The sequence below is a fragment of the Sycon ciliatum genome, chromosome 3, assembly GCF_964019385.1.
Source record: "Sycon ciliatum chromosome 3, ocSycCili1.1, whole genome shotgun sequence".
Classification (NCBI taxonomy): Eukaryota; Metazoa; Porifera; class Calcarea; order Leucosolenida; family Sycettidae; genus Sycon; species Sycon ciliatum.
The window spans coordinates 12,640,583-12,665,223 of record NC_088645.1 but is presented as its reverse complement, the minus strand read 5'-3'; the positions used below and the strand labels follow the sequence as shown (position 1 = coordinate 12,665,223).

The 24,641-nt window shown below is 47.7% G+C and overlaps 1 protein-coding gene across 1 annotated transcript; it reads right to left on the bottom strand.

Moving 5' to 3' along the window:
* Nucleotides 1–9,084: 9,084 nt before the first annotated feature.
* Nucleotides 9,085–21,711, bottom strand: LOC135811473 (uncharacterized). The gene is made up of 5 exons (XM_065324714.1): nt 21,552–21,711; nt 14,594–14,718; nt 12,470–12,596; nt 11,813–11,891; nt 9,085–10,425 (listed from the first exon to the last, which is right to left on the bottom strand). The coding sequence occupies exons 2-5, from the start codon at nt 14,683–14,685 to the stop codon at nt 9,971–9,973; spliced, it is 753 nt and encodes a 250-aa protein (XP_065180786.1). The 5' UTR covers nt 14,686–14,718; nt 21,552–21,711; the 3' UTR covers nt 9,085–9,970.
* Between the last annotated feature and the right edge of the window lie 2,930 nt (nt 21,712–24,641).

Here is a 24,641-nt window from a genome sequence, read left to right as displayed (position 1 = left end):
CTGTGTTCCACACCGTCTCACCATTAACTTCCTTCTTGCTGTGCAGTACCGCGTTGATATAGTCTGCACCAATCAGCATATGTATTTCGTCTGATGTCCCTTGTTGAGGCTTGTCACTCAGCTCTACTCCCCAACTGTGCCACTGGGCAATGGTCTGCGGACTTGCGCACTTCAGGTCCATCTCAAGCGTTGGTTTCACGAACGCGCGTACCCGAATGCTAGCGGAGCTACCCTGGATCGTGATGGCGTACTTATCCATGCGCTGTTGGGTTGGTTCCGCGCCGAACGGCTTCACCTCTACATTTTCAACCCCAACGTGTTCTGCATCGATGGCTGACACCAACGCTGCAGTCACGAATGACGCCTCAGCACCCGAGTCCAGGAACACGCGAACCTTCGCGTTTCGAGTTCTTCCCTCAACTCGTGCCACTCCGGTCATCAGCCGCACACTTGGCGAGTGTAGACAGCACGACCCAACATTCTTCTCCGTAACTATCTCAGTCGGTTTCTCCCGGCTGGAACCTGCTCTATCCAACACCTCATGTATTAGCAGGTGGTGTTTCCTCTGGCATTTCGTGCATCTCGAGCCTGACCGACATTCTCTGGCCATATGGCCATACTTAAGGCAGTTCCAGCAGAGTCTCTCTCGCTGCAGAAAACCCTTTCTCCCTTCCAGTGGCAGCGACTTTAGCTGCTTCTCTGCATCTGCGACCGATATCGCCATGCACTGTGCCGACGCCGTGGGCCTTGGCACGGATCGTTCTACTATCTTCCTGGCAGTATCACCCTGTCGTCCGTGCGCGACCTGGTAAGACGCGCCGTGCTCCTGTACCTGGCGCAGTGACATCCCATAGCACTGCCGTTCGACCAGGTACGTCTTCATCTCAGGTCCGCATTGCTCCAAGATTACCTGCTTTGCCATTGCTTGCAGCACCGGGGACATTTTACCTATATCGGCGCTATACTTGGTGTCCACCTCGCCATCTTCTGTCATAGCGAGTGTGGCCCACACTTCTACTTCTCGGCAAACACGGACAACGTATTGGTGAAACGACTCATCTGACCGCTGCTTGCCTGTCAGCAATGTCTTCCACGCTTTATCCGGAGTCTTTCCGAGCGAGGCGAGCAACTCTCGCTTCGCTTCCTCGTAATTATTGCATCCAATACATATCCTCTCCGCTTTGCTACCCGCTAGCGCGATGCGCAGTCGCAGCAGCCATTCGCTTTCTTCGAACTCGTTCTTGGAGCAGATGTCCTCGAACAGGTCAAGATAACGCTCCAATGGCTGCGTTCCATCATATGAGGGGATTTTCATCAACGGTTGACGCCCCCCGCTGTTACTGGGAGCTTCCTCTGTACCTCCCATCGCGGCTTTACCATCACCCTCATACGCATTGGCGATGCGCTCGTTAATGTCCTTTAGTGTTTTGTCAAACTCGGTGCGGAGCGCCTCCTCTCGCCGTCTGGCACTGCGCTCCTCACGCTCCTCGTACTGTTGGAGCCTCTGCTCCACATGTTCCATCAACAACTCGCCTTCTAATCCTAACCGAACTCCATTGGCGATAAAGCTGGCTTCCAAATTGTGTAGTTGCTCTGCCATGCTCGCTCCTATCCTGGCGTGGTCGCCAAATGTTATGAACCCTCTAAGATTCTCTAAATTGTCAGGATCGTACGACCACACGGCACGAGGACAACTCTTTTCCTTTACACAGTATATTTCACTTCATCTGATAATTAACAATGAACACTAATAACACCAGCTATTTATAGCATGCAGAAACAGCGTACATGCAAAACATAAGCATATAAAACTGGACATAACAGCGTATACAGCAAAACGCACACAACGCATATAGCGTATGCCATGCAGCAACATCAGCGGTACGGCGGAGTCGAAATACAACATTTCAACGAATACAATGCCATAAGCGCGAAGGCCTTTCCCAATTGAGAACTGGTGGTTTACAACACTGGTTCACACTTATCAACACATGCATGAAACACAACAGAGAATGCACCAAGTTCTGACTGTTCTCATAATATCGTGTTGCAATCCTACATTTTGTGAACGGTGAAGGTTTCTGAAGACTACATATACGTGCCTCTAACTTAGTGGCTACAATGCAGGCAGTAGAGTGCACACTTGCTCCCTGGAATAGAGCATTGTAGGTACTGTTACATGTCCATGTATTTACCGTGTATCCCCCGGACCGCCCGAAGTATTTTTTGATTGATCCGGCTATACCATGATCTTTCATACCTTGTGTATGATATGATCTGCAAAAATTCGAGTGTGAACAGGAGACAGCCATCGTGCGCCGACTACTTCCGTTTCGTACTTTGAAATGTTTAGCATTTCGATCACAACGGTATCCCCCACGTACTCATGGGTGATGCATACATGTACATAGTCAAGGTTTGGAAATTCAGGCCCCTTCCCCCCAGCTCTGTAGGTAGGTACCGGAAACCGTACAGGTTGCAAGCCATGCAATGATGCACGGTTCAGGAAACCCATTGCTAGGTGTAGATGGGGAGGAGGGGGGGGGGGGGGGTAGGAGGCAGCAGGCCGAGCAGGGGCAGGGCATAGACCAGCTATTATGGTAGGCGATGTGCACTCTGCTATATACAGCAGTAGCGGGGAATATGGGGGGGGGGGATTATCGCCCCCCCCCCCCCTCCATTTAGCAATGGATTTCCTGAACTGTGCATCATGTCATCACGTGCTTTTTTTCTTTTTTTTAATTGGAAAACCACAAACCTTCAGACATGTGAATGTGTACATGATATACAGTGTACATACGTATGTGTCGAGAAGGCAGCACGGAAACGGCAGTGGTGGTGAGGCCTGGGCAGCTCGTCCGACCGTGGGTCTCGGAGTCAACACTGGGCAGACGCATGCAACCTGCAATGAGTGATACTGTACACACAGGTGTGAAGTACAATCATGTACTTCAAACTGTACTCTTGCTATCTTGCATAGGGTGTAGATCAGGGGCCCACCCATGTGCGCAATAACGCAATCCACACAGGTGTAGTGATCCCTTGGAAGCCTCCAGGTTGTGTGTATGGGTTTGTCCAGCAATGCGGCGGTCTGTCATCGCAGACGCCCTACACTGTTTATTGCAACTGTTACACGTCTTTAGGGTGAACCAGCCATTTAGGACTGGCTGTACGAGTTGTCGAAAGTCAATAGTACCCCTCCCCTCCCCCCCCCCCTCCGGAGAGGTATGGACTCTTGGTGTAGTATAAAAGAGCCCATGTCTCCCCAGGATATCTCATTCGCAAACGTCCAGTCTGAAGCCAGCAGCTGAAGGAGAACTACCAACAGCAATTGTCTGCTCCTTTGCCCGTAATTGTTCGACTGTTCGACGTCCGCCGTTGGAATCTACAAACAGGAAGAATGAAGTGCTCGCCTCTTCTTGCTGCAGTGGCACTCGCCGTTTGCCTGGTCGCTTGTGTCTTCTCCGGCATGGCAGATGCTAAGGCTGCTCCGCCACAGCAATGGTCCCTTTTCCCTCCAATCCATCATGCTGAGCCCGAACCACCAAGGGAGATCCCCGCTGACGGCAATCTACCACGTGGCGCGCTGCCATACATTCGAGGTGGTGATGTCAACGGTAATGACGCTCCCGTCGAAGGCATAGAAAACGTCCTTGCTACTATCCTTGATCTCCGTCGCCGCCGCCGCCGCCGCTAGATTGGACGAAGCTGCTCGCGGTCAGCAATCATCTCTCCATCATTTTGCCGTGGTACTGAGTAAGTGCCAGCATCTACAAGCTATACTTATGTTCTTAGACTACATAGTAGCTTCTCCACAGTTAGTTTCTATATACAGTTAGCAGGATAATCATGTACCTCTATTCCGCTTGCCTTTTCTGATGATGTCATAGTGGTGTACATACATGTGATTCTGCCCTTTGCGGCCACATCCAATACTCCGTGACCCTTTAAATAAACTCGAATGAAAAGAGCCATCATCCATTGTTTGTGTGCTGGTCGGGTCGTGTTTCTTCGTTGAAAGGAGAGAGCTGGTTGGCCTCAAGCTCTGAATTGCTGGCCCTGGCATACATTGCACTGAAATCATGGCGCTGAAGGTGTTGTTGCTATTTAATTCAAGCCGCATCACAAACAGGCAACTAATGCCTTCGTACATGTGTGCGACTACAGGTGCATGACTGTATTGTGAAGAAAATAATCACAATAATTAATATGCCCGAAACGGAATGGGATGATTTTTAGACTAGCAGCGGATTGGTCAGTATGATAACGTTACGAAAAATATCTCAAGCAATGTGAGTTTGCCCTTTCCCAAAGACGCTCGCCACTTTTTTCGCAACTTTTCTTTGTTTAGGAAGAAATCGCACCTTTCGCACCTTACTTCATTTTCACGAACTATTTGGCAAGTTTTCCGCAACCTTGGCCCCATGGCATGGGGTCAAATTGCCAAATCACAGACTACATGTACATATGGGACAAATACATGCTCGCTCATTTCTCGTCTGCCTTCAGACTCATTTCAGAGAAACAGTAGATCAACGGTAGTTACGAAAATCTGCATTCCCTTTTCCGTGAACTGGAATAATGTACAGGCAACAGGCTACTGGCATTGTGTAAAGTGGTGGTTCACAGCAGGAAGGGGTGGGTGTACGAGTTTGCTCAGACCTTGCTGCACTTATTCATTTATTTATATATTTCACTCAACTCGTGGTCCATGACCAATTGGCATGCAAAGTGCGCGAGAGGGGTGATAGCCAACCACGGCAAGAAAAGAAAAGAAAGGAATAAAGAAAAAGAGAAGCAAGAAGGATAGACAAGAATCCAGCAAGGAGATCCTATCGTATAAGCTCAGTTTCGCTCTATCCGATCGAGTAAGGCTTCCAGAAAGGCCCTCAGGTGCGCGGCCTGCGGTGCCATAATATACCTCCCCTTGGCGCACGGACTGACAGTACACACGGCTATCATGTCACTTCAAACCAGGGAGTAGTACAATAATATTGTACTACTCCCTGCTTCAAACTGTACTCTTGCTATCTTGCATAGGGTGTAGATCAGGGGCCCGCGCATGTGCGCAATAACGCATTCCACACAGGTGTAGTGATCCCTTCGAAGCCTCCAGGTTGTGTGTACGGGTTTGTCCAGCATTGCGGGGGTCTGTCATCGCAGACGCCCTACACTGTTTATCGCAAATGTTACACGTCTTTAGGGTGAACCAGCCATTTAGGATTGGGTATACGAGTTGTCAAAAGTCAAAAGTACCCCTCCCCCCCTCCCCCCCAGGGAGGCATGGACTCTTGGTGTAGTATAAAAGAGCCCATGCCTTCCCAGGATATCGCATTCGCAAACGTCCAGCCTGAAGCCAGCAGCTGAAGGAGAACTACCAACAGCAATAATTATTGTCTGCTCCGTTGCCCGTCGACTGTTAGACGTCCGCCGTTGGAATCTACAAACAGGAAGAATGAAGTGCTCGCCTCTTCTTGCTGCAGTGGCACTCGCCATTTGCCTGGTGGCTTGTGTCTTCTCCGGCATGGCAGATGCTAAGGCTGCTCCACCACAGCAATGGTCCCTTTTCCCTCCAATCCATCATGCTGAGCCCGAACCACCAAGGGAGATCCCCGCTGACGGCAATCTACCACGTGGCGCGCTGCCATACATTCGAGGTGGTGATATTAACGGTAATGACGCTCCCGTCGAAGGCGTAGAAAACGTGCTTGCTACTATCCTTGATCTCCGTCGCCGCCGCCGCCGCTAAATTGGACGAAGCTATTCGCGGTCAGCAAATAACTCTCCAAGTTCGAGTGGCAACGCGTCTTTCTGACATTGCCACTCGAACTTGACAATAGAAGCTGCTTTTCGTATGTGCAGTTACATTGAGCCATGGTGTTTTTGTCTTATGTTTGTGAATCCTTCCCGGAAGCAAATGCTGGTTTTTATGCATTCGTGTAATTACTCAGCGTTATTTGCAATAATAATAACAATCATCTCTCCATCATTTTGCCGTGGTACCGAGTAAGTGCCAGCATCTACAAGCTATAATTATGTTCTTAGACTACATAGTAGCTTCTCCACAGCTAGTTCTATATATACAGTTAGCAGAATAATCATGTACCTCTATTCCGCTTGCCTTTTCTGAAGATGTCATAGTGGTGTAGATACATTGATTCTGCCCTTTGCGGCCACATCCAATACTCCATGCCCCTTTAAATAAACTCGAATGAAAAGAGCCACCATTCATTGTTTGTGTACTGGTCGTGTTTCTTCGTTGAAAGGAGAGAGCTGGCGGCCCTCAAGGTCTGAAGTACATTGCACTGAAATTATGACGCTGAAGGTGTTGTTGCTATTTAATTCAAGTCGCATCACAAACAGGCAACTAATGCCTTCGTACATGTGTGCGACTACGGGTGCATGACTGTATTGTGAAGAAAATAATCACAATATTATGCCCGAAACGGAATGGGATGATTTTTGACTAGCAGCGGATCGGTCATTATGAAAACGTGACGAAAAATATCTCAAGCAATGTGAGTTAGCCCTTTCCCAAAGATGCTCACCACTTCTTTTCGCAACGTTTCGTTGTTTTAATGGGAAGCAATCGCACCTTTCGCAACTTACTTCATTTTCACGAACTATTTGGCAAGTTTTCCGCAACCTTGGCCCCATGGCATGGGGTCAAATTGCCAAATCACAGACTACATGTACATGTGGGACAAATACATGCTCGCTCATTTCTCGTCTGCCTTCAGACTCAGTTCAGAGAAACGGTAGATCAACGGTAGTTACGAAAATGTGCATTCCCTTTTCCGTGCACTGGAATGATGTAGGATACATGCAACAGGCTACTGGCATTGTGTAAAATGGTGGTTCACAGAAGGAAAGGGTGTACTGGTTTGCTCAGACTTTGCTGCACTTACTTTTGAGCTTTTTCTGAAGATATGGATGTGATTTCAGCAACTAGCACTTGTTTTGACACGGTTGCGAAAACAAGGACGTCACGGTCGCAGGCTGAGAGAAGAGTCATGAGGCCGCCCCACTTTTTCGGCCGTTTTTTTTAGCACACTGCAACAGTATGCGCGAAGATCGCAGCTCAGCCCAAACGTGGCAAATAATGAAGAATCCTTTCCACGACCCCGATCGTGGTTTATTGCAGAATCAAAAAACTCTTTCATTGCACTGAAATGGCACCAAATGCCTGAAAATGCTTGCAATTGGCTTCAATTTTTGAATTTTTTCCCGGGGGAGGATAATGAAGAACCCTTGTCCCCCCCCCCCCCCACCATCGTAGCGTCTTCTTGGCTTGTTGCAGAATCAAAAAGTCTTTCATTGTAATTTGTAGTTACACTGAAATGGCACCAAATACCCGAAAATGCTTGCTATTGGCCTCAATTTTTGAAATTTTTTCCCGGCCCCCAGTCCCCCCCTTCCATGGCCGCCCCACCTCCAAAGTCGGTGCGACGGGCCTGGAAAAGCATAAGTTGCGAAAAATTATATCATCTTTGGGAAAGGGCTAATGTGAGTCTGCTTCACACTTGAAGCAAGCCATGAAATGATCTACATACCAGCACATACATGAAACACACCAGAGAATGCACCAAGTTCTGACTGTTCTGATATCGTGTTGCAATCCTACATTTTGTGAACGGTGAAGGTTTCTGAAGACTACATATACGTGCCTCTAACTTAGTGGCTCAGTATACTGCAGGCAGTAGAGTGCACACTCGCTCCCTGGAATAGAGCATTGTAGGTACTTGTACTTGTACATGTATTATACCGTGCATTCCCAGGATAGGCTCCGGCAGATTATGCTCGCGAAATCATAGAATTATGCTTTCATGGATTCTCGCATTGTAAAATCCTCATATTATGCTTTGGCACCCGGGGATATATTATATTCACTTTGTTTTACTTATCGAGCCTCAAAGTTCGGAAAATTGTGCCTTTTTCGTACTTGCAAGTTGCAAGTGGCCATAAGTACAACAAAATACATGAGTATCCCCATACCAAGGTGTCCATGCATGTTAGAGATTAACATGGAAAAGAGAAAACATTACTTCTTCTATTCATTACTTGATTTCTTTTGTACTAAAGTAAAAATATTATTTCAATGCCAAATTAGTTTGAGTTACCTTTGAAAATTATCATGTTCAACTGTCTTCGTAATCATCATACTCGTCCAACCGATGTCACCCAGCGAATAATCAGCTCATCTTTCCCGTAGCTCCACTTCTCCTTCCATCATGACCGAACATCAACTATACATCATAGCCTGCAGTCATATAATGGCTGCTAAAATCCAGAGGTCATGACTTCTGTTGCCTGTTATAGGTCTACCTCACTTGTTTTTCTCCTTAATCCTGATGATGGCTCCTGGCCGAAGACTTGATTGAGAATTATTGTAATTTGCAGCAAAGAGACCACTTGGATTGAACTTGAAGAATGATGGTGTGTGTGTGTGTGTGTGCGTGCGTGCGTGCGTGCGTGTGTGTGTGTGAGGTTTTCCATCCAATCAATTGGTGACAGCATAGCAAAGGATAGCGTGACCAGTACTCCTTCATTCAACTACATGTACATGTAGGTGTCATACATGTATCCATTACAAGAAGGGTGAAAAACGTTCAGAAAGTGCCACAGATTATTGACAAGAGTACATAAATGTACTCTTGTTATTGATTATACAGCAGAAAATGCCACGGAATACATATATATATATTATAACCCCCTTTTCCCCGCAGCATTTGCCGTGCAATTTAGAGTTCTTGTCCGCGTTTTCCAAAGGGACAGATTGAGGGGGGGGGCATTCTACTGCATAGTAAAGTTCCCGGGGGATACAAGTAACAACCATGGCTGATTCTCGTTGAGTGAGCACTGTGTGTGGCCAGGGACTTACTTTGGCTGGTTGGGACCGTACCAAGGGGTGAACTCAGCAAAATTGAATTGGCTGGAAAAATAAGTTGATTTACAAATGTCAGTAAGTGTAACATTCACAGCCACAGGGACAGCATTCGCGCTTCAGTCACGTGGATGCACACCCCACCCTTCCCTCCCATCAGCATCCACAGCCACTCAGACCACACAGTATAGTTATTGTTAAATATACACGCTACATATTTGATTCAATCCCAAACTGAGTACGGTAGGGTATATAGAGAGCATGACGAAATTGAGCTGATAATGCGGACACACACAGAAGGCTTGCATGGAGGATGCACACATACATATGCATGTAGCAGCCGTGACTAGTTAAACAGGAAAGAAATTAGGCGTGTTTTGTTCTAAGTTCTCGCTATGGGAGATGTATGGTTCCAGCCGCTTGCAGTTGGAAGCTCTCAGTCCGGCTGAGGAACATCCTCTAAAGTAATTCTTGTTTACCTTACTTGGGCAGAAAATCTATCGAAGAAACGACTGCAGCTATTGGACTTGCGGTGAATGATGCTGAATTGGGCAGTTGACGAGAACATAATATGTGACGGAGGTGAATTGAGATGCGTACATTTTTTATCAGTTGTTTTCAATTTTCAGGCAGGATAGACAAAAAGTATAGGGCAATGGATGTATCTTGCAGTGTACTGAGTGGGGGTGTGACATCATTGCCTTAAGGCCATGACTGCTGAGTTCTAAAGCGCAGCAGCTAGTCAGTGGTGTGCGCATACATCATGATACGACAGGCCCCAGGGGCCGTGCTCTGAACGCAGCCAGCAGCGGATTGCGATGCACCGGCAGTGTTACGGTTCCTATGACGACGATGAACACCCTATGCAAGACACTAGACTATCTAGATGAAAAGGGCCAGAGTTAGACGGGGTTGAAGACGAGTCTTGCCACTGCAGTTGCTGATGGTAACTCATTGCAAAGAGCTCCCGTTCTGTGGCAACAGCGTGGATCTTTACGATCGCCGTTCAAGAAACCACGCATGGCAATGGCAGTGTCAGGGGCAGAAGCTTACTGTTTCGAGTTCCTCGCGGTGTCGGCGGTGAGCCTAGTAGACCTTGGCCATGGGCTGTGCGGCTGGGTAGTAAGTAACATATGGTGCAGTGGCCACCATGGCCGATGGCTGCATGGTCGACGTGGTGGTGAAGACAGGCTGTGTGGCGGCAGCGGCCGTGTTGCCATACGGCTGATACTGCATGGCATGGCCGACGGGAATGTGGTGCCGCGGCTGAGGCTGAGCGGCGACGACGTGCTGAAGGGACATCTGCGCCAGGCTGCTGGAGATGTCGTCGATCAGGTACTGCTTGACCAACGGCGGGCTGGCCGAGCGCTGGTTGGACACCGGCGTTGCCAGACCGTCGACGGAGTTCTGCAGCTGCTCCATGGACAGGCTGGGCCGCGTCTTGGCGATCCAGCACGGCCGACGGCCGTACTTGCACTTCTCGCACGTGGTGGTGTTGTGCGGCGATGTGCGACGGGCGTGCGACATGGGCCGGAACGTACCTGAAGACAACAACAACACGCACCGTGACCGGCACAGGCATGCCAACACAGACGCACACATATACAAACACACGCGCACAAGAGGCAAGGCTTTAGGTAAATCGCAGTAGCGCTGGGCATGATCACAGCTGGAGAACTCCAGAAATGTTTTCCTCTACAAAAAAAATGGAATTTATATGTGTACAGTAAAGTGTGTCAAGGGCGCCGCTCTGATAAACCCACCACCTGGTATCAGTCTCAGAACACCATTACAACTAGGATCAAAGGAAGTTATTGCATGGGGTCAAATGACCCTGGATAAGGAGACCACCTGTACTCAGGGGTCACAACTTGGCTTGGTGAATAGAAGACAATGATAAACGCCTTTAAAAAACAGAGCTCTCGATGCCATCAATTTCGGGATGATTTGCTAACCAACAACTTTCCCTGCTTTTCAGCCCGTAGTAACAAGTTTATGTTAAGTTTAAAGTGTCAACTGGTCTGATTAAGGGTATGTCTCCAAGGTGCATGAAATCACAGCTTTCCACCAATCCAACTTCAACAACAGAATGCAAGAACACAGGAGGCTATGTGATGGTTTAGGTGACCAACACGAACCAACACACACACACTAACACACGCACACACACACACACACACACACACACACACACACACACACACTTGTACTTGCTCACTGCCAAAACTGGTCACGTGGGTCTCCCTGGGAGAGGGGAGAGAGACTCAAAAGGAATCTTGGAAAGATGACTCAATTGGCCATTGAACCACCCAACGGCCGACACCCCCTGAAATCCCCAAACTAGGGTGGATTTGAAATGATCCCACTTATGGGCTCACCACACCTCAGTAAGTGGGTGAGAACAAGGTGCAGAAAAAGGATTGACGGCATCAGGGTATCCGTCCCGGGATCCAACTGCAGGTACCCTCTGCCCCCAGTGAAGGTAATACTTGGTACTAGTGTGGGTGGCTAAATCAGAGTGGATCTGATACAAGCTTCACTAGCACCATTGATTACACAAGAGTTAATATAGCCAGAAGCAGTCCATGGTTAACAGGTATGTATACTTCAAATAGAAAGTATATGAACCCTGAAACCAACAAAGGTGGTAGGTACAACAATACACCTTCAAGCAGTCAAGCCCGTTGGCAACAGGCCCAGCACTATCTGGCATAAGTGTACCCACCAACCGAACTAGCTGGCACACACACACACACACACACACTCACTCACGCGCGATCACCACAGCTGCCTTACATTGCAGCTCCACTCACTTTGATGCATTGTTAGTCTGCTGTTTTTGTCATCTCCTCCATCTTACATTTCTTACGAATTAAGTGCAGAGTTTTTTCAAGTAGTTACAAACCACACACTCGTGTGCACACTTACCATTCATGAGAGCCTGTGCTCTCTTCACAGCCAGTGTTGAAATTCTCTTCAGTTCCTCCGGGGTGATGTAGGGATTCACCTGCAGGCATGACAAAAGATGTTATTGAAATTTGAAAGAAATCAAAAACTTGAATCTTGGACACGGAAGGTGACCCAAAAAGGCATCGAATCACACCATGGCGAAAATGTATGGAGATTCGAGAAATGTGTGGAAACCTTTGAAAATACAGAGAAACCTGTGTAAGTCGACCCCCTCAAGGGACCTTACGCATGCGGTCTTTGTGTACAGGTGGTCTTTGTGCACAGGTGGTCTTTGTGCACAGGTGGTCTTTGTGCACAGGTGGTCTTTGTGCACAGGTGGTCTTTGTGCACAGGTGGTCTTTGTGTACAGGTGGTCTCCTTATCCAGGACAGTTTGACTGGAAATGACATCCATTGCTTCTCTCTACTCTCTAGTTGCATTGGTCCGTGCAGGACAGGTGGCTGCCCTATCAAAGCGGTCGCCTGGGCAGGTTTTTGCTGTATAGAGCCCAAATTGAACCAATCCATGGAGAGGCGGGGGTCAAAACCCAAAGGGACCCAAATCACATGACACGTGATGAAGTAACGTGATCTGATTGATCAATAAGCAAGCAAGCCAGTCAAGAGCAGCAGTTACCTCTTGGCTACAGTTCAAGCAGCGCTGCTTCCAGTTCTTGAGTACGCGCTGCGTCTTCAGGTCCATCTTCACCCAGGAGATGTGTGAGCTCCATGTGCGGTGGCAGTGCGAGCAGTACGATCGAGAGCTAGATGCAGATGCAAAACGGGAACATACAAACACAAGACTAGTCAAACCCCAGTCAATGTATGCACTCACCGGCCAAGCTTGGGTGCCAGTGAGGAACAGGGGACTGATTTTGGACACCTGCTACTGAACAACTACGCACTGACCACTGGCATTGTTCTTGGCTAAGACACAACCATCTGCTCTTGCTGCTGCTGCTGCTGCTGTTATTATTATTATTATTATTATTTGTGTTCTTTTTACATCAGAAGCTCAACAGTGCAGGTGCACAAATATGAAGAGGCCGATGGGACCAAAAATACATGCTGTTGCTGTCCTGCAAGCACTGGACCTTCCTAGCCAAGAACAACTAGACAGTCACTAATGCTGAGTTCCCTTCACAGCCGTTACCCTCCAACCTCACCTCAAACACACATGCTGACCCGCCACAGGATATCCCTGAGAAGACGGAAACGGAATGTTATGTTATCTTCTTTTTACCAGTTCACCGTACAAATGTAGGTATAGGCATTGCTGTCTTCTTGCTGTGGATCATGAATGATGCCACAGCTCCTAGGCTATGATGAAATGGAATGTCAGTGAGATCGACGGAAGGTCTACACCTAGCCATATTTCTAGTTCCTAATCCCGCCATGGCTGGCAAACGCCCCCTCCTCATCTATATTGGCACTGATTCATCTCTAGCCACTGGAAGGTGTAATAGGTGTAAGGTGTAATAATAATAATAATAATAATAATATTAACTGGTTTGAAGGAAAGAGACAAACGGGAAAAGTCTGAAGAAAAAATTGACTGTCACCACCAGGACTCGAACCAGGGACCCTCGCTTGTAGCCAGCGATGCTCTAACCACTGAGCTATGGTGTAGTCGTCATCCCAGCAGAGGCCGTTCAACATTTTCTTCAGACTTCGTAACTCACACTTCCTGTGAATCCACACAGGCGGGTGGCACGCAGCCCTCACTGTAACCCACACACTTCACGATAATAATAATAATAATCAGCCGTTCCCTGAAAACTTCAACGACCAGTTTTGCCACACCGTGATAAGCAAGCCCTTCTGTGTAATTTGATTCTCAAATTCCCCATGTCCTCATGCAATTCTCTTGACAAACCAGTTTGCGAAAATCTTGAAATGCATTGTAGTGTTCCTCGCATCAGTGAAGGTACTGAACTAAGAGTTATGCATTGAGTTCCGCAGCTCCGCTGATGCACGGAACGCGGAAATTGCAATTTTGGAAGAAATCCATACTGCCATTCATGTTACATACACTACATGACCATGGGGTGAAAACTGAAAACACCAGACTGGATATGCTGCAGACACTTTGCCAGGCATTCCAAGTATTCGTTTCTCTATCTAGGATATTCGATTTTCGAAAATCTCTAATAATAATAATAAATGTAGAAAGGATAGAATCCAGTTACAGTGATGGAGAGTTACTTTTAACTCTTAACTCGTATCCTTATGTCCTTTTCCTTTCTACAATAATAATAATAACGTTATTAAATGATACACTGTAAATGGTTGTGATCAGCTTGGCATACTGCTGGTAATACAGGGTGCAGGCTACACAATCACTAGCAAACTCCCTACAAGTTTACATCACTACCAGGAGGTCATTGGCCCTCTCTAAAGATCTCATTGATCTTGTCTGTTGGCCTCCTTGACAGTCAGGTGCCAGGATTTATACAACAGGAGGTGGATGGATGAAGTTAGTTATCGACCCTCTCAAAACGTACCATTTGCCTTATTTGCTGGCCTCCTTGATGCCTAATATAGGATAATATCCTATATTGAGCTGCCAGGACGTTTTACTAACACTCACAGGAGGTTGGTGGGTATAGCATGTCCGGTATTCGATTCCTTTAGAAACTATTCGATTCGGTCCTATTTCAAACAATGCGTTTTACACCCGAAACAGGAGCATTACATAGGCAGATACTGAGATGATGTGAACCCAAGCCAAGGCCAGGAGCTCAGGGAATGCACTGCTTACCTGCCGAACACGTCTTGGATGCGATACTCGATAGGCACTTCATCAGCGTCCAGCCCCAGCTCGATCATTGCACTGCGAATCACGTCCGTCATCTTGTTTGCTACCGCTGGTACGTTCGAATTCGGCTACACAGTCAGGCATACACCGAGAACGGAGCAAAAGGTTGGATAGAAGCAGGGACAATGACAACAGCCTGTCTAATATTTGGAGTCGGAAGTGATTTGCAGCAGAGGACTTTGCCGTCCTGCTCTCCGCCAGATTTATCCTTGTCGGGCCGGGTGCCGCGTGCTGGAGAGAAAGCCATTGGCCTGGCAGGGATGCAATCCCACGCACAGTATTTCATCCCGGATCACTAACGGCTTTGGGGATGCTGTGCCATCCACCTTTCTGCATCGTCTACACGCTCGCTATTTCCAAGTAACTGTTAGTCTCAGGATCTCATCTGACCCTGCCATATTTGCCGAAGGCTCAAGGCAAGAATTGCGTTTACGGAGTTGTACGGTTCAGCGATCAGCAAGCAAGTCTAGCATCCCAGCTGTATAAAACTTGAGCACATGCGCAGGGGTGTTTCTTACCGTACCGTACAACTCTTGACTATAATAATGTAGTCACATCATCGCGTGGCATCAAGAGTACATAACTGGGGTTATGTACTCTTGATGGCATGCATGTGTTGCAACTAAACAATGTACTTGCTATAACAAAAGCCACATTTCACTCTGATACCAAGATAACAACTTGAAGCTTTATTTGAAATCGCATGCAACAGTACAATCGATATCATGGCATGTGCAGAGAACCACGAGTCGGGAAACTATACTGGTACAATAGTAGCAGCAAACGAGGGAGCAGTAAAATATGTTGCTACATGTGCTCCCTGAATGGAGCAGAAGGAAGGGACAGACAGATGAACGCACGGGCAGGCAGTATTGTTGTCACTCTCGCGCATACATGTAGCAAGATTGAATAATCCCTGAGGTTAGGGACTCCAGCTCAAAGTATTGACTTGTAGAGCAGGGGCGTAGCAGCCGCTCTCGCCGGTCCGGCTTTGGCCGGACCACTTTTTCGCCCGACCACGACCACCATAGTAAAACAATGCCAAAAGTGCCCAGAATGCAGGATTTTGCACCCTAATAAATAATTAATTTCAAAACAAATCCGTGGGGGACATCCCTCCGGACCCCCTGACCGCACCACCCCCAATGGCGGTGCTACGCGCCTCTAGACTAGAGTGACTGTACAACGCTAAGCCACATCAGGGAGTTGACTCCCTGCTCCATACCCATGCGGGATAAACCTGAAAACCACTTTCACGGGTTTGCATCATGTCAGGGAGCCGTACACCGTCGACTCCCTGGTTACCGGTTTGCATTCTCTTGCCCATATCATTAATATTACCAAGCTATGACAGATTGATTCGTGCAAGTTAGGTATGACATCATAGTGCCATGTACTATGTATTAAAATCCTCAGCTTTACTTGTAAGGGGAGCCAGAGCAACCACAATACTCAATAGCATAAACAAATCTGGGCCAGCCGCCAGGCTCCATGCATTCGTGTAATCGCTCACCACACGACAGCTGGAACTTTTGGCAAACAGATATACCACGTAGATTGTACGAGAGATCGCGGCCACCCAGACTGGTTGTTTTCTTCAATTATTTCTCGTAGCACCACCGCGAGTAGTTGACTGTGCTGGGATTGCGTAATACAGTGGCGCGTATTCTACATGTTCATGTATACGTCGATATACCGTGGGCAATTACCGAATGGAACACGTGCACCTAGATCCGGACAAGAACGACAGGGAGGGAGCCTGTACAGCGTGGGAGACTTGAAGATAGCATCGACGTTGATCATAATCACCACGTGACCGCCAATGAATACCTACACAGTCACTGGCACCACACTAGACACTACCAATGGCAATATGCTGTTGCCTGATACACAACAGCCTTGACGGATTGGACAGCAAGGGATGGGGTCCCATGAACGGCTTTGGAGCCTCTTGCAAAACAGGTCTATAGTGTACAAGACTTGGTACAGCACCCAGGCCATGATTGCAAGCCTGCAGTTGGGCAACCTGGGCCTGTACCCAACCCCCTCTTCCCCAGAGCGGTGTGGCGTTGTCGAGTGCTACTGCCCGCACCAGCTAACGCCTTGACCCTGACGGGTCCCTTGACCGGACATGTTCTAACCTCCTTTTCCCTTCGCTGCAGTGAAGTATAATACATGTAGGTTGCCAGTGTATTTAAAGTCCCGTTGTGATTTCAAAACCAATGTTCTTCACCCACTTCTGGTTTGTTTCTGCCTTGAATAATATTATGTGTCCTGATGGGATCAGAGAGGGGAGGGGGCTGTTACCACCTCTATCTGCAGAAAGACGTGCTTGTCAGACAGGCCAACTGAACGGCAACTCTGCTTTGCATGTATATCTCCCTCTCTGTCTGTGAGTCCCTCCACATCTACAGCGTATTTTATTTTACAACAATCCCGCAACCCAGCTGTACTACTGTCTCTTTTTCCAGGTAGCAGTTCGAAAGACAACAGCATCTTTTAATCACTGCAAGGCCTGCATCCAATGCAAGACTTGTGGTCTGAGCTGGCAACAGATGGAACAGAATTCCACACGTCACCGGAGTTGATGGCTGAATGGCGCGCACTGACAGTGACATTGACAGCGCCTGTCCAGACGTCTGCTAGGCTATGATGGAGTTGGAACTATTGGCCGCGTAGTCCAGTGTGCGCGTATGCATGTGCGTTACTCATCGCGTGTAACGTATCGTCTTGGAGAGACGGCTGTCAGCTGCATGTGCATCTCATGATTTCAGGCAATCGCCCTATGAGTCAGCAGAAGGTTGCACTTCGTTGTTTTGGTTCTTATATGAGCCAGCTGTACTATTGCAATTACTAGTACTTCGGACTTTGTGCTTCACTTCAATTCTCTACGACTCCACATACACTTCACACATCACAGGGTAAACCTATTCATTTCCCCCATGGAAATGCGCTTGACCTGGCCCGAACCAATCACCTTAACGTTATAGATAGATGATAGATAGCTGTACTGTAGGTAGTAGCGCGATACATGTATGTTGCCTGCAGATATGACCGTTCATACCCCTCGCCCGACGTACAAGAGACTTCGTGTCGGGGCCAGTGGAAATGGTCGGCAAGTGGCCAGGGGAAACTCTTGATAAAGTCACTTCCATAGAGTAAAGATGACGTTTAGATCACATGCCGGCGTCTTACTGAACTGCTGTTTATCGTCAGTATTCATCATAATAATATTCTTCTCCCATGTTCATAAATCCATCCACGTCACCATCAAGAGTATACTCTTGTCGCTACGAGTACTGCTGGGACTGTGCCCTATTTTGCTTTGTCCGAATTCGGTCAAGAGGCCTCAGCTTCGCACCAGACGTTTGAGTACGCAGCGGGTGAGTGGAGCCGATGGTCTGCTGACGTTGCCCAGGCACGTGTCAAAATGTCAAAAACCTGTCAGAGCATGACGCAAGCTGCTAGTTGACGAATTGTTCGCGGGAGCGACCGCAGCAGGCAGCAGTAAGCTCAGTCATTTTTTTCTTCGACCTCTTGTTCAGTAGGCACGGTAAATACACGGTACATTCTGTACTTGTCGCGACCATAGCTGATCCTGGACGGCAGTAGTTCCAACAAACAGGACTACGCTGGCGCTGTCAGCCAGTACCGACTGGTACATGTCGGGGAGAATTTGTACGTCGATGTGTGGTCTAAATAGTTGCGTGTGTACTTGGAGCGCCAAGCAGTCACGTGAGTGGATGATGCCCTTTCTGATGTTGTGAAGGCCCGACCGAGGTCCTTGGCTTTCCCCAACAGGGCCTAGGGCCTGTTCATTGAATCCATCACTCATTCTCCACATTCGCCTAGCACGTGTAGGATAAAGTCAAAGCGTGCTATGTTGTCAGAAAACATGACCGTCTGGCGTGTCAAGAACTCGTCATTCTTTCATATTTTTTTCTTTCCCAGCTGCCTATGCTCGACCAGCCTGTCACTTATAATTGACGTCAAGAAAAGTCGCGACTTCGAATGTGCCCAACCTCCTGAGCCTGTCAATTCCCCATTGAAAGAACAACAATAATTATGCATTGTTTTCGTTATCCACATCGCCACTGCAGCTTTCTCCTTTTGCCTTTAGCTTGCTGCCTTCTCCGCGAACACTGCCCTACTGTACAGGTACGCTATTGCCAAATGCGATCACTAGAAACGAGAACAGTGCTGATGTGCCTCGAGTAAACAACTGCACTTGAGATTTCATCATCGTCTATCGATCTTTACCACATCGGACAAAACAAGGGACTAAAACAGAACCCAGACTCCAGAGCTCCGTCTGGGCCAGGCCAATCGCATTAATAGCATTTTTTTTAATCCGCAGAAGCGTCCGTGTTAGTGACCTGGTGACGAGACCATAGAGATGGTATGGGCTGAAACCCGAAGCCTGTTTGGCTAGCACACCCACAAAGTCAATCGATCCTGGATGCAGCGACTGCAACAAAGCGCTTTCTGGCAAAGAAAGCCACTCATGCCCTCTGACAATACATGTACATACACTAACACCTGGTTTAAGCGACCACCCCACGGTGCAGAGGAAAAGCGGTCGTTAAAGCCAGGGGGTCTATAGAACCAGGTCCCACAGTGTCTGTGTAGAACTGTCCGTGCATGGAAAAACGGTCGTTAAGAGCAGGTGGTCGCTACAACGAGAGGTCGCTTACACCAGGTGTTTACTGTACATGCATCTTGGATGTTCGGCACCACAACGTACAAGCATAAGGTCGTTGTTAGAATTCTGATCTATTTAACCACCCATTACAAAGTAGAACTATCCCTCTGTCCACTGTACCGTGCTCAATAGAAGCTTCCTTATAATTTAAAAGAAGGCAGAAAGAGGTTTGCCTGGTACTCGAGTTTCGTGTTACGCTATCCTGAGGCAAAATTCTGCCAGAACTTTTGCAAAGAAAACCTCCTTCTGCCTTCTGTGCAACTTCTCAATACTCAATCTCCCACTAGACTAAAACAGTACTGCACTGTAGGACACCCGAATCATTGGCCAACGGGAAAGATACTGATCGCTTTGAACATATGTCCAAACCAAGAAAACACGGGTGGGATATCAGCGTCCCTGACGAATGTTTGGTATCTCAAATGACGGGCATCCTCTGCATGTTACACACCCTGCAATGCACCCAATGACCACTGCTTGTAGCCGGATAGGGTTTGTAGCTAGATTGTCATCACTCCCATGATCTGGCTAGCCCCGGGACCCGCATTCAAAACTGAAGGACAGAGAAAAGAAGACTCCCTCCGAAGCTGTACCATCTGTTGGGAAGGCTCCGACTACATGTAGATTTTGCAACCCAATGCTGTAGACAGCAAGCTGTTTCGGCCATAAAGGCCTCATCAGTACAACTACGAGCTAAATAGGCCGAGCTACCAGCCATGGTGCAAAGGAGGCACCACAGGCATTAAGATAGCTCGTCGCTCTAGCGCCAGAGTGCTCAAACTACAAAACGTAGATTTTGCTATTATTATAATCACTTCAGTACATGTTTGCTACAGACTGAGATCTTGAATTCAGCTAGCTTGGCTACACGCCGTAAGCCATCTTTCCATCTGTGAACACGCACTAAGTCCTGATCTGTATCTCTCTAGTTACATTGTAGGTGATTCGCCTAACTGCTCAGGTTCGCCTAACAGAACTGCATTCAATCTCCGGGTGGCCACTACTACTGTAGTAGCTATTTCAACCTTCTTCGGTCTCCTTAGCACAGCTTAGAATGACTGGCAGAGTCGATCGCAGTGAGAGGTCTGGCGAATACTGAAGCATTTGTAAGTTGCTTCAAAGCATCAAACTGCTACTGATGACAGTTCTAAGCATCTGGTTCAAAGCTAACAGCTTTGTATGCAGCTGCACACTCAGACGCAGACCTAGACCAGTCTCATGGCCACAAACTCATGGCATGTACAGTGGAAAGTGTGTAAACTGCGTGGAAGGCGGAGAGGACGACGGAACGAATCTTGGGCAGCCCGTCCATCTACTGATACTTCACTCAGTAGCCTGAGTAGGTGCTTCCACCTTTCCAGACGCATGTAACGTTACTTCCAGGTGTGTCGGGGGGACGGCGAAGAGTACCGAAGGGGAATACTCTCGATGAGGTCGCATTAATGAACGCTCCCGTCCACTGACTAACAGTAATAACCGTACCACTGTGTAGTTTCACAGGAAGCACGCGTTTCGAAGTCGGAGAAAAACTCTGAACGGTCTCTACTGGAATGACAGCTACACCATTGCTCAATGGTTAGAGCATCGCTGGCCTCAAGCGAAAGTCCCTGGTTCGAGTCCTGGAGGTGACAGTGATTTCGTCTTTAGACCTTTCCCTTTTCCATTCCCTCGACTAGTGCACTGTACCATAATGCGATTTTCCCGCATGGTAACTTGATTTGGGATAGAAAAGTGGAGTTCAACTCAGAGATCTAGCACTGGCTGCTGGAGGTTTCCTTCTGCTTTGGTGGGCTCACAAACGTCCTTGGTTGTAACTGATTTGGATCACTTCATTTCAAGTTCCAATTGAGGTCCTTCTCTTTCACCTCAACTCTACCATAGTCACCGGGACGCGTTTTGCTAACAGCAGCTTGGCGACAAACCCCTTTGGCAACATACTAGGAGTGTTACAAGCAACCAGACCCATCTGATAAACTTTAGATCTTCGTTCTAATGAAGCAAATCAAACTTAAGCTATCCATTGCCCGGCTCAGTCGTAGACTTTCAACAAGAGTTGGCAAGACGAGAGTTGGCCAGACAAACCAAGGTAAACATTGATCATATCACGAAGGGCATGGTATAGAAGTAGCAGTTAGTGGTCTATATTTAGAGACTCTACCATGAGAACTGACTTCAGCACATGTACAGGTTTGTACTCACGATTTGTGTTGCACGTTCGCCTGTCCACACTTGACTTCGGGGGAAGATGAAGGTCTGCACGTTCCGAGTCCTGCACGTTCTGAGAGGCTTTGAGGCTAAGTTGGAGACCACTGCATCTAATATTGTCCTTTCGCTTGGGACAATTCATCGACGATGTTCGTATCTATAGGCGGGATGTAGAGCTATCTATATATCTGTGCTCTGGCTGCATGAAAGGAGTTTAGATGAAGATGACGATGTCGCTGCGTATGTTTATCATGAGCTACTGTCAACCACTGGCGCTAGTCGCGACTGTCAAAGTGTCATTGCTTTGGAAGAGAGCATTCAGGATTTGCCTTCACTGGCTGCATTTGGCCCCAGGACGACAGCGAATGTGTGTGCAAGGTTTGGGTCCCTTGAAGCCTGTCTCGTGTTGCGTACTGACGAAGGTGTGTCCATAAGACTAGTGCTCTGGCGTGGCAGGGCTATCGCTGTGGACCTCGTGATCAGGCAGCACGCTGACTTTGACTCAGCAAGAAGGCTTAGCTCCTCTGCACTCAAACTACTGCAGTGGTACTGGTAATGTGCCGACGTCGGATTTAGACAACTGCAATTCCATACCTGAAGGGCTGTCGTAAGGACTTCGGTACAGATCTCGCCTGGCGCCTTGCTTGTCCTAGGCCTGACGTCACATGCCTACATCATGGCCATCACAAGATCAACATTCACCATTCACAGTGCCACTGGCCGGAGTGAGTATGACTATGGATAGTAGGGGTGACCTTTGACACTGCACTGGCTGCATTGAATCTCTGTGCAAGACTACAGGGTGCAGTAAAACCAGGTGTAAGCGACCTCTGGTTTTAGCGACCAGTGTACATGATGTATACAATCATGGATGTAGCACCAGCACTACCACTGGCTATGGAGTTCTGTGGGGATGCAGAGCCTACCTGGAGATACAATCAAGTACCCCCATACCATTCAACCCAGCGATGAAGACATCATAGGGTCCGAGTATGACACACAAACATGACCCTCCATCAGATCAACATTGTGATGCAGCTGCTGCAGCATGCTGTATAGCCATCCGCTCATACCCTACGTGTAATACATGTGCCAGGTGCCTTACTGACGCACTCTACATGGCACTGGTGTCCATATAAGGAGCTCTTCGGGAGAATGTCATGTGTGCATGTCTGACGTTAGCCGGTCTGTATCTGTGGCATTCCAACAACTTGAGCAATAAGGGAATGTCATCACAAGACAGAAGACCAAACAAACACTCTGATTGGATGAGACCGAATGGCGGCTTGTTTGAAATGCTGATCATGTGATGCAGATGTATACAATGGATGACCCCTGTGTTGAACTCCATCACCTACAGTTCTGAATGAGCAATAGCAAATTCAACAAAGTTGTGCATGATTTGGTCGTCAGGAGCTGCATGTTCAGATCCAGGTATTGCTTGATGTTATATCTCCCAATGCCTATTCCAGTCCTGGACGCGACTGGCATTGAGCGATTCAGCAACTTCTGGCTAAGCGCTCCAGCTCTTCCACACGCAGGCGGCGAATTGTATCAATGTTTCTGGAATCTAGTCCACATCATGAAATCAGTCACTGTATAACTTGGTGAATTTACATAGACGGAGCTAAAGGTCATGCAGAGAAAAGCAGAACGAGGTTTAGCTGCAACTCGGACTTCATGCAAAGTGATCTCAGTTCTCGGTTAGGCCCGGATGCTAACACGTTTACGCTACAATATTGGTAAACTGCAAACGGGGAAATACGACAGAGCTGCAAATTCTATTCAGATCACCAGCAAGGCTCCACACTAGACATGCTGCTAATGAACAGCGAGGTTTTCTGTGTGTAAAATGGACAAAATGGCGATAGTGTCGCACACTATCTTAAATTCGCTATGGAGCCGGTCATTAGTCATTATGATAGTGGACCTCATTCAAGCTGCCCACTCATCGTAGTTAATCCGTTGCAAGCGACATTGACAAGAGTGAACAGGGAGCAGTGACGCACACCATACAGCTACACATACATGCACTGGTGATTGCATCAATTTTGACGGCCGATAGCTCGATTGGGTATGCGTGTGTGTGCTGTTCATGCGATAACGCACGGTATGAATAATGGCTTACCGTTTACAGGTTGAGACGTGATAACACAGAGGACCTCCAAGATAAAATGCAACAAGAAATGCTACAAACCTACTGCAGCAAGACACCTGACAGGCGCGTACGCAGGGTCACCTCTAGGGGGGTTTCCAACCGAATCACAAACAATGAGTTTTTTAAACCATTTTAAATTCAAAATTATGCATTGTTTGTGTACAGGCTGTTTTTATTTTTACTATTATAAACAACTACTAGCAAGAGTACATAAACTCCAAGAGTACTGTACATAAGCTCCGCAGAGTTTACTGGGGAGCCTATGTTATCTCTTGTTAGTTTCCAGTCCATATTGTGCTGAATCGCATGTAACAGGGACAAGAGAACATTTGTTGATCAGCCAGTAAGCATCATTGATTTGTCAGGACTAGCCGGATATGTGTACTGTGACATGGACTAACTGCTCTAGCACCAGTATTCCTGACTAAAACGTGCAAGAAAAACCCGAACAGTCGAAACAATTCTGGGAATGTTTAACGCTGCAGATCATTCTGAATTGCTTATACTTGTCCGGGTCTAGCAGCATGTCACACTGCACAGAGGAGTGGTCTGAGTAATAGGAGTACCAAACCATGCAAATGGTGTCCTGCTAAACACTAGTGGAACATGGTTTGTGAGTGTACTTTCGAGGGGACAGGCGGTGCAGAGCATGAACTTGCACCCATGGATTAACTGCATGCATCGGGCTGAGAGGCATAGAACCAATACAACTCGTGAGATAGCACTCATATGGACGCATTCAATGGTCATGTGATTATGGTGATGTATGCAATTTATGATGCGAACAGATGGGTCTGTCGTACTGGTGATATACACAAACGCACACACACACACACACACACACACACACACACACACACACACACACACACACACACACACACACACACACACATACACACACGAGCACAGTGACGTGAATCCGT